Raw genomic sequence first — 10,856 nt, 5'->3', positions numbered from 1 at the left:
CCACCCTGCCCCCCGCCACCACCCCAGTATGCTGGGATCACGAGTGCATGCCGCCACCCCCAGGTCCTCAGGCTTGCACAGCAAGCACTTTACTGACTGAACTTCTTCCCCAGCCCCACTTTTTACTTTTTATTTTGCAACAGGGGCTCTCTGACTTTCCCTAACTGGCCTTGAACTTGAAATCCTCCTGCCTCAGCCTCCAAATAGCTGAGATTACAAGTCTGTGCCACCACACCTGGCCACTTAAGGATTTTGTTAACTTTTTTTTTTTTTTTTTTGAGATATGGTCTCACCATGTAGATGGGGCTAGCCTCAAACTCACAGATCCATCTGCCTCTGCCTCCTGAATGCTGGCATTAAAGGTGTGCACCATCATGCTGGCTCACTTTTTTTTTACAGTACCAGGGATGAAACCCTTGTGCATGCTAAGCAAGTGCTCTACTGCTGACCCACATCCCCAGCCCAGTAAGCGGTCTCTTACTCCCACATCAAGAATTGTCCAAAACCCCCTCCCACCTTCATGAGTAGTTAAATCAACTGAACTCTCACCCTAAAATGCAAAGACTGGTAATTACCCTCTCCATGTTATAACCAAGGACCTGAGGCACAGACAGGGAGAGCCAGTCACCACGGTCACACACATTGAGGTTCAAGTAAAGCATTTTCTATGCATCATCTCAAACACTGGCTGTGGAAATGATTGTTCTTCCTTAAGCTTACTTATAATGTAAACAAGCTCACTGAGCCAGGTGCTCCTCCAGTTACCCTTAACCTCTCAGGACCCCATTTTGCCTTCCCAAGATAGTGTATGAACGTAGTTGTGTATGTTTTACATATCATTGTGCTGCAAGCAACTGCTTTTCTCACTGCAAACAATGAAAGAAATTGAGGACCATCTGTTTATAGTTGTGTGTGTGATATTCTAGGTCTAGGGAATCAAAGGACAATATTCTGATAACATAAAGGTGTATCTGACTTTTACTTCCCATTTCATGCTGAATATACTGTTTTAATAAAAGGGTAAGTGGGGCTGGAGAGATGACTCAGTTAAGAGCACTGGTTGCTTTTGCAGAGGAACCTGGGTTCAGTTCCCAGCACCCACATGGTGGCTAACAACCATCAGTAACTTCAGTTCCAGGAGATCTGATGCCCTTTTCTAGCCTACACACACACTGCATGCACATGATGTACCAACATCCATGTAAACAAAACGCTCATACACATAAAATAAAAATAAATAAATTTTAAAATAAATCAAAAAGATTTCTAAATAAATAAAAGAATAAATGATGCCTGGCTCAGGAGCACAATTCCAAGAGAAATCTGAAGGAATAGGTTCTTGGCAACTCAAGTCTGCTTTTGGCCTTCAAATGCATGCTAAGAGTCAGGCTGTTTCTTTATTAAGGCATAACCACAATGTAGTGCCAGTGCAATTCTGTGCACTAGGAATTATTCGTATCTCATTCCACAGTAGGAGAAACCAGTACAGAAAGAGCAGTTTACTTCCCTGAAGCCACACAATGCATCTGGAGTCACACCAGCATGGTGATCCTCCATATGCACCTCTAACCATTAGGCGACCCTGCCCATACTCTGTCTTCTACAGACAATGATGAGTGCTTGGCCCAGCCTGGCCCATGTGGCATCCGTGGACAATGCCACAACACCCCAGGCAGCTTCCAGTGCGAGTGTGATCTATGCTTCATCCTGGACAGTTCTGGCCACAGCTGTAAAGGTGAAGTGGGACTTGGGTGGGGTCTGAGTTTGGAGGATGGTCCTGAGGACCACCTACCAAGCCTCTCTCCCTCTTTATCTTTCTCTTTCTATGTCTCAGACATAAATGAATGTAATGAGCCCCATTGCTGCCAACATGGCTGTCAGAACGAGCTGGGAGGCTATCGTTGTAGCTGCCCCCAGGGCTTCACCCAGCATTCCTAGTGGACCCAGTGTGTGGGTGAGTGGCAAGGGTTAGAAGGAAGTCAGCTCCCACCAGAATCTTCCCAGAGCAGGCAAGTAGGAGCCACCTCCCTCCATATGTTGTGACAAGCTGCCCATTCCAAAAATCAAATCAGGGATTGAGGGTGGAGAGCTGGCTTGGTGGTTAAGAGCACTGGTAGCTCTTGCAGAGGATTCAGCTTTAGATCCCAGCACCCACATGGTAGCTAACAATCATTCAGTGATTTCAGTTACTGAAGGTTTGACACCTTCTGCTGGCCTCCATGCCATGAAAGTGCATGCATAGGTGCACTTTCATGCAGGCAAAACACTCATATACATATAAACTGAAAATAAGTAAAATATTTTTTAAAACCCAAATGGGCCAGCCAGGTTGGTCCCTCAAAAGTCATTGGACAGATAAACAAGCATGGGCATAGTGCTTAAATCCATTCATTACACAGTGGAGGCCCAGTTACTAGGGAAGAATACAGCACCAAGAAGGCTGATATTGATTAACAATGTCTGCCAAGGGTGCAAAAGGAAGAATGCTGTGATTGATTAGCATTGTCTGCCATGGGCATAGAAAAAAGAAAAAGTACCTGCGATTGATAAGCAATGTCTGCCATAGATGGACATAGCAGAAAGAATTATCAATGTCTGCCACAGATGCAGTAAAAAGAGTGGTTTGTGGCTGGTTAGTGATGTCTGCAGTGAATGGGCACAGCAGGAAAAAAAAACTGTGATTGATTAGCAATGTCTGCCGTGGGTGTAATAGAAAGAATTAGTGATGTCTGCTATAGATGTAATGAAAAGAATGGTTTGGTTGATTAGCAATGTCTGCTACCAGTGCAGCAGAAAAAAATAATGCTTTCATTGATTAGCAATGTCTGCCATGAAGGAATTAGTTTGGCAATGTCTGCCATAGATGCATTGGAAAGAATGATGTGGTTGATTAGTGATGTCTGCCATGGGCACAGCAATGAGCCTTTAACACATGTGTGCTGCATCTTTGTCATACCTATTTCAGAGGCTCCCATGTTAAAAGCTTGCCTCCTGCATCACAATCCTCCCCATATATTTGCTGCCCCAAGCTCTCATATTGAATAGCCTCATCTTCATCACTTCTCTGTGTTTCTCCCCTAACCTAGCTTTCACCTTCTGTTTTTGTGGGTCCCACTCACTCTCCTGAGACCTGTCACCTAACTTCACAACTCTCATAGGCTTGGCAGCAGAGGCTGGGACGAGTGAGGGAACATAATAGGCTCCGGGGAGAGGGAGGTGGAGATGTGGAGGAAGGAAGATATAGTCTGAGAGCTCCTAGTGAGCTTACTGGAGGCTTTGTGCACAGTAAAAAGTACTTTGATTGATTACTACTGTCTGCCGTAAGTGCAGCACAGTGCAATGTATATTCCAGATGGAAGGATCCAGGAATATAAGACTTCCTCCATCCCATCCCTCCTCTCTTTCCTCCCCACAGATGAGAATGAGTGTGCATTGTCACCCATGGCCTGTGGCAGTGCTTCTTGCCACAACACACCTGGTGGCCTCCACTGTGTCTGCCCCTCTGGCTTCAACTTCAACCAGGCCTTCAGAGGCTGCCAGGATGTGGATGAGTGTGCCAAGCAAGGTAACCCCTGCAGCTATGGTTGTGCCAACATGCCTGGAGGCTTCTTGTGTGGCTGTCCCCCAAGGCTACTTCTGAGTTGGGCAAGGGTAAGAGCTCTAGTGGAGTAGGCAAGGATGGAAGGGCACATACTGTGTGCCTTGATCATGCATGCTGGGCTCATAAACACATACCAGAATTTCTGAGAATTCACCAGAAAAGCTCCCTCTGTGTGTACATGTGTGTGTGTGTGTGTGCGTGTGTGCGTGTGTGTGTACAATTATCCCAGTGACACGCAGGCTGTGTGCACCCACAACTCAGAACAATCAATGGCCAGTGATACATCCTTGTTTTTACACATGAGGAAGCACACGTGAACACTGTGTGTGTGTGTGTGTGTGTGTGTGTGTGCTGACTTGCACCATACAGTCATCCTCAGTATCCATGGAAGATCCGCACCCAGACACTGTTGTTCCTGGTGCCAATGTCAGCAAAGGTCTACTCACCCCAAATAAGGAGCAGTTGACAAAGCATAACGAGTCAAATTTGGTGTGTGTACCAAGGAGTTTACTTAAGGAGCAAGGGTGACTCAGGGACAGCTGGATCACTGAAGACCAGCTGGGTAATGACTCACCAAGTCTGGAAACCTGGAGCTCACTGCGTGACTTGCAGGCAGCTTGACAGATTGGAGAGTCTCGTCTTCTCAGCACTCTTCATTGCTTATAAAACGGGGGAGGCTGAATCTTGTAAGCTTCAGGGACTTCCTGAAACTCGTGAGTTGTTCACTTTTTATTATTTTATGTGTTTGTATGTATGTGTGGTTGAGTAGCTGAGTGCATGCTGGACCCCTGGAACCAGAGTTACAGGTGATTGTTAGCCATCATGCTGGGACTTGAACCTGGGTGCGCTGTAAGAGCAGCCAGTGGTCTGAACTATTCAATTGACTCTCCAGAGACCCCCTTTTGTTTACTTTCTGAGTCCTAAGGAACCTCACTTTAAACTTACTGAGTACTGAGTTGGCCATTATGGTGGCACACACCTTTAATCCCAGCGCTCAGAGCAGGTGGATCTCTGAGCTTTCATGTCCTCCCTGGTCTCCATAGCAAGTTGTGGGTCAGCCAAAGCTACTTAGTGGGACCCGTCTCAAAATAAAAACAACGACAACAAAAACAACTTCTTGAGCTGTAGGGAGCTTCCCTTCATGTTGGAATACCTGTAATACCATGGATACCCAAAATCCAAGACTGTTCAAATCCCCTATGTAAAATGACAAAGTATTTGCATAGACGTGTGCACACCCTCCCATATACTCAAAATCTGCTCTGCCTGGGAATGTTGTTCAGTGGGTAGAATGCTTTCCAGCATGCATGAGACCCCATGTTCCATTGCCAGTACATCATAAATGGGGCGGGGGGGGGTGCATACCTGTATGCCAGCACTTGGAAGGTGAGGCAGGAGGATCAGGAGTTCAAGACCATCCTCTGCTACATAGTGAGTCTGAGGCCAACCTGGGCTACATGAGACCCTGTCTCAAAAACAAATCCAGTAGGGCTGAAGACATTGACTCCGCAATTAAGAGCACTGGCTGCTCTTGAAGAAGACCCAGGTTCGGTTTTCAGCACCCACATTGGTGGCTAACAACCATTCATAACTCCAGTTCCAGGGCATCCAATGTCCTCTATGGACGTTGCATACACATAGTGCACTTACACACACACAGGAAAAGCACTCATACACATAAAATTTTATTTAAAAATCCCAGCATAGTGGCACACACCCCTTAATCACAGCACTTGGAAAGCAGAGGCAAGGCAGATCTCTATGAGCTCAAGACCAGCCTGGTGGACATAGAGAGTTTCGGGACAGCCAAGGCTACATAGTAATACCCTGTGTCAAAATAATAAAATATAATAGTAAGTAAATATCTCTACATGAGTTATAACACCTGATACAAAGTAAACCCAGGGTAATTGTTGCACTGCTTTGTTTAGGGAATATTGTTACTCTGTGTTGTTTAGGGAATACTGACATGGAAAGAAGCTTCTATGTGTTCAGTAGGGAGGTAACCAAGATAGTTCTAACTAGTATTACATACCAGAAGCATTGTAATATCTTCAGTCTTTGACTAACCAGTTAAATATGAAGATGTGGAATCTGTGGCTGCAGAGGGTTGACTGTGCATACGGAGGGCTGACTGTACTCACAACACAAACACACCAGTGGGCAAATGTGTATGTGCACACCATCTTCCATGTATGCACACAGGCATACATGTGTACACCCCTGGGTCCACAAGGGTACATTCATCTGTTCCATTGCATGCATGTCATCCTATTCTTGTGTTCACACTGATGCCCAGGTATATCAAAGGACACATACACACATGCCTCATGTAGGCATACATTGATATATATACACACACAGTCATGCCAGCACATGCATGCACACATTCATTTTCACAACAGCCTCTGTGCCTGTGTCTTAGAATGAGGGTGCAAGGAATGATGGGAGATGGTTGGGGAGGTGCCATCAGACTGCCCCTGAAAGCTACCCCCACACCGTCTGGCTCAGGCACTGCATCTCTGGCCTCAACTTCGGCCCTGGCTCTCCAGACACCCCAGAGGAGGAGAAGCTGTTCTCACCTGAAGCCTGCTATGAATGCAGGATCATTGGCCTCCCCCCTCAGGACCGAGCACAACACAGCATCCATGGGAGCTACCAGGTGCCAGGGGGACTGCGCTGGGTAGGGCAACCAGGGGGCTATCTGAGGGTGGGAAGGAAGCTGTGGTCCCTCAAGAAAGAATACTAGCTAGGGAAGGTAGCTCAGTTGGGAAAGTACTTGCCTAGCATGCATGAGATCCCAAGCACCCATAAAATGAGCATCATCCTCTGCTACATAGTGAATTCAAGGTCAGTCTGGGCTACATGAGTCTTTGTTATGGAAATAAAAAGGAGAGAGAGGGGAAAAGAGGAGAGAGAGAGAGTAGGGAGAGAGAATCCTTAGACTGCATGTTGCAACTTATCCCACACATCATAGTGCCTGCCCAAGTCTTTCCATTTCCGTTGTATTTTTCTTGGGGACTCTCTAGGGGCACAGCTTCTGGCTTTTTGTTACTTCAATTAAGGCACCTTCTATACCTACCCTGGCCAAGCCTTGGTTACCATATAAGGGTCTTGATCAGGTTCCTTTCTTTCACCAACAAAAGAATTAAAAGGTGGAAGTAAAGAAACACATACATACACACACTCATACAGAGAGAAAAGCTCTCCACAAGTGGAGAGAGGATTCAGAAACCACAAAATCCAATGCCCCCAAGAGGGCTTGGGCTTTACTAAGTGTTTTTGGTGGTATGGGGCAGGTTCCCCTATCCTGGTTTTGGATTGGTCAACTTAATCAAAGAAGAGAGAGCCCATAGGTCAAAGTTCCAAGCTGAAATATGTCCAGAACTGGTCTTGGTCTTACCTAAATTGGTCAGGACTAGTCAGCCAGAAAAGGAGCCCTACCTTGCCAGTGAGAGAAGAAGCCTTCAAGCCTTTCTCTCAGGTGGAAAAAGAAAGTTCCTTTGTTTCTTCCTCTGCCTATCTGCCTATCAGGTATTTAGTCCCTCACTTTGGAGTACCAAGTGAACAGAAAAACAAATGTCCCTTCCTTCCTGAGACTAGTATTCTTGTGGGGTCAGGGAAGACAAGACATCAGCAAAATACAGGATGATTTTGTTTTAATTTTTTTTATTTTATATGTCTGAGTGTTTTGCCTACATGGATAAGTGTAACACGTGTGTGTAATGCCTGTGGAGTGTGGAGACCAGAAGAGGGCACTGAATCCTCTGGAACTGGAGTTAAGGACGGTTGTTAGCTACCATGTGGGTGTGGGAACTGAACCCAGATCTTCTGTGCTCTTAACCACTGAGCAATCTCTCCAGTCCCTAAAATACAACATGTTTTATAACATATGATAAATATGATCCATGTTACAGTGAGAAACAAATCCAGGATGGGCATGCTAGATTTAGAGACCTTCAGTATGTGATTAACTAAGTGTGAATGCATTCGTTCACCTTATTTTTGCTTCAATTGTTTTTCTTCCCCTTGCTCAGAAAAAGTTTCACTATATAAATTATCTCATAGTTAACTGTCATTTGCTACTGTATTGCTAGCCCTTGGTTTTCTTCTCTTTTTCTTTTCTTTATTTGCTTATTTATTATTTATGTGTATGAGTGTTTTGCCTGCACCAATGTAAATGTACCCCATGTATGCAATACCCATGGAGGCTAGAAGACAGTATCAGAACTCTTAAAACTGGAGTTGTTAGCGGTCAGGTGGGTGCTGGGAACCAAACCAGGGTCCTCTACAAGAGCAGCCACTTGCTCTTAATAACCATTAAGCCATCTCTCCAGCCCCAGCCTTTGGTTTTCTATGAGAGTTGAATGGTTGTTGGGGATCCTGGACGCAGTGAGTTGTGGACAGGGATACTCAGTGTGCATTTTCCTGCAATACCCACTGTGTGACAGCAGGTGGCAGTAAGAGCATAGGTCTGAGCCATGCTCCTCAGAAAGGAGGAGTTTCCCAGTACCAGAGACTGGGAGATAAAAAGTTTTCCCTTGAATGCAGCAGCAGGTCACTGCACAAGCATGTAAATGAGGTGGAACAGACAGAGCACAGCACACAACAAAGAAAGAAGTAAACACAGATAAACTTCTGTGGAATCAGATACATCACCCAGCCTGGGATGGCCTTCTATTGAGACCCATCGGCTTATTGAAGGCGCTGTCGAGCTGCCAGGACCAGGAAATCTCTTCAGAGCTCAAATAAAGGAGAGCTTGTCATGTGTACACAGGGGCCTCTCAAAGAGAGCCAGATAGAGGAAGTACAGCGGAAGCCAGCGGAAGGCTCTTCTGAGACCTGCCTTGCTCGTTTTCTGTCCCAGCTGGGTGTCCTGTTTGGGTCTCTGTCCATTCTGGCATCCTCTGGGGGAGATAGTTTGTTTTACAATTACAATACCAGTCGCCTGGGCTGCCTCTAGCCACCTCTGGGTTCTGGAACCTGGTGCTATCTGCCTGACCTGCTAGCTGGGTCTTCCAGGCAAGTCTTTGATCCCCTAACAGCTACGTTTTGGTTTTTGTTTGTTTTGTTTTTCTTTGGTGGGGAGTGAGTGTGTGTGTGTGTATGTGTGTGTGTGTGTGTGTGTGTGTGTGTACATGTGAAAATCAGAGGTCAGTATCAGTGTCTTTCTCAATTGCTCACCATCTTTGAGGGGGCTGGTTTGGTTTTCTTTTGTTTTGCATTTTGAGATAGGGTCTCCCTGTAGACCACGCTGGCCTTAAACTCACAGAGATTGGCCTGCCTCTGCCTCCTGAGTTCTGAGATTAAAAGCATGTGCCACTATGCCTGGCTGACATTATTATTATTATTATTATTATTATTATTATTATTATTATTGTCATATACTTTGTGTGTGTGTGTGTCTTACATGTAGAGGTCAGCATTGGTATCTTTCTCAATTGCTCTCTCTCTCTATTATTATGCACTTATTTGTTTTGTGTGTGTGTATACATGATCATGTGGAGGTCAGTCAACTTGCTGGAATTGGTTCTCTCCTTCCACCATGTGGGTCTAAGGGATCAAACTCAATCATTCAGGCTTGATGGTAAGTACCTTTACCTGCTGAGCCATCTCATAGTCCCAGCTCTGCCTTATTATTTTTTTCTCAGATTTTTAGATTTATTTTTATTTTATTTTATTTTATGTGTACAAGTGTTTTACCTGCATGTATGTAGGTGCACCACATATATCTTGGTGGCTGAGGTGGTCAAAAGAGGCATCAGAGCCCCTGGAACTGGAGTTACAGGTAATTGTTAGCTGCCATGTGAGTGCTAGGAACCAAACCCAGGTCCTCTGCAAGAGCAGCCAGTCTATCCAGCCCTTCCACCTTATTTTTTGAGACAGGCTTTCCCACAGACTGGAGCTCCCCCACTGGTCAGTAAGCTCTGGGGAATCCTCCTGTTTAGGCTTCTCCAGTGCTGGAATTGCAGCATGCACTATTTTACCCAGGGGTGGTTTTTTTTGTTTGTTTTTTTGTTTTTTATTTTATTTTGTTTGTTTGTTTGGTTGGTTGGTTGGCTGGTTGGTTGGTTGGTTGGTTTTTTAGAGAAACAGGGTCTCCCTGTAGCCCCAGTTGGCCTGGAACTCCCTAGTAGTAGGCCAGGCTGGCCTTGAACTCAGAGATCTGCCTAGCTCTGCCTCCCAAGTGCTGGGCTTAAAGATATGTGCTACCACACCCAGCTTTACCCAGCTTTTTATGTGGGTGCTAGGGATCTGAACTCGGGTCCTCATCCTTACAGGGCAAGCACTTTGCCAATTGAGCCTTCTCCCCAGCCCCTTCACAGAATAGCCAGTCTTAGTCTTGTGCTGTTATGTTCTCAATGTAAGCTGACCTTGGCCTTGTGGATGGATGGCTAGACAAAGAAACCCAGAAAGAATATACAGGAAATCTCACCTTATAGATTGCCCCCTATCCACTGTATCCCCATTTACCCAGCCTCTGATCGATGGTTCACCTGGTCTCTCCCTCTAGGTGAGCCTAGCCACCCTTGACACAGAAGTCCCCTTGACTTGGCCCTGAGCCTCTCACGCCTGGGCCAGGCCAAGCATATTTTAGAATTGGGACTAGCTCTTGAGAGTCTGGAAGGCTGGGTCCGCTATGTCATCGCCCACGGTAACAAACATGGTTTCTTCCACATGAGTCACCCGGACAGCCTCAGCTCCCTACAGCTGGGCCATCGGAGACCCAGACCTGGGATGTACCAGCTAGAGGTGATAAGCATGGTAGGAGTTCCAGGCATTGGACCAGGGCCAGAAAGCTGAGCCTTGCGGCTGAACGTTCAACTGCAGCTGCTCTGAGTTGGAGAAGCCATTTGATGAGTCCCAAAGTCCTTGTGGAATGTGGAGATCCTGGAGCTGGATACAACTGCTTGGTCCCTGGTGGCAACAGCTGACCAGGTCGAACCTTAAAACTCAGGAAGAGTGGAACACTATACTATAACCTCAGAGGACCCCAGCCTGTGTCAGCCTGAGGAACCCCCAACACCTCAGCCTCTCCTGGAAACAGCTAGCAGTTTCATAGCCCATATCCAGGGTCAGCAGGAAGGGAGCCTGGCATTCACTGATTGTGGTCTTTCTCAGGCTTAAACTTCTGTACTGCACTGTGGCTTGCCCCAGGGGTGGGACAGTGGTGGGGCAGGAGAATAGGTGACTGGGGTGGGTGTGGGGTTCACCACTCAGAGAAACAAAAAGGTAGTCCTTGACCCCCACAACC

At 46.3% G+C, this 10,856-nt stretch overlaps 1 protein-coding gene across 1 annotated transcript in view; it reads left to right on the top strand.

Moving 5' to 3' along the window:
• Fbn3 (fibrillin 3) overlaps positions 1 to 10,441 on the top strand; it is an 87,918-nt gene extending 77,477 nt beyond the window's left edge. Inside the window, 7 exon segments of the mRNA XM_008824159.1 lie at positions 1,607 to 1,735; positions 1,835 to 1,954; positions 3,416 to 3,621; positions 3,623 to 3,651; positions 6,113 to 6,263; positions 10,116 to 10,143; positions 10,146 to 10,441. Coding sequence (XP_008822381.1) covers positions 1,607 to 1,735; positions 1,835 to 1,954; positions 3,416 to 3,621; positions 3,623 to 3,651; positions 6,113 to 6,263; positions 10,116 to 10,143; positions 10,146 to 10,441 — 959 coding nt within the window.
• Positions 10,442 to 10,856: the final 415 nt, after the last annotated feature.

Source organism: Nannospalax galili, unplaced genomic scaffold (genome assembly GCF_000622305.1).
Source record: "Nannospalax galili isolate Female #2095 unplaced genomic scaffold, S.galili_v1.0 scaffold1009, whole genome shotgun sequence".
Taxonomy (NCBI): Eukaryota; Metazoa; Chordata; class Mammalia; order Rodentia; family Spalacidae; genus Nannospalax; species Nannospalax galili.
Note: the sequence above shows the minus strand (reverse complement) of the source record. Positions and strands in the feature narration are given on the sequence as shown.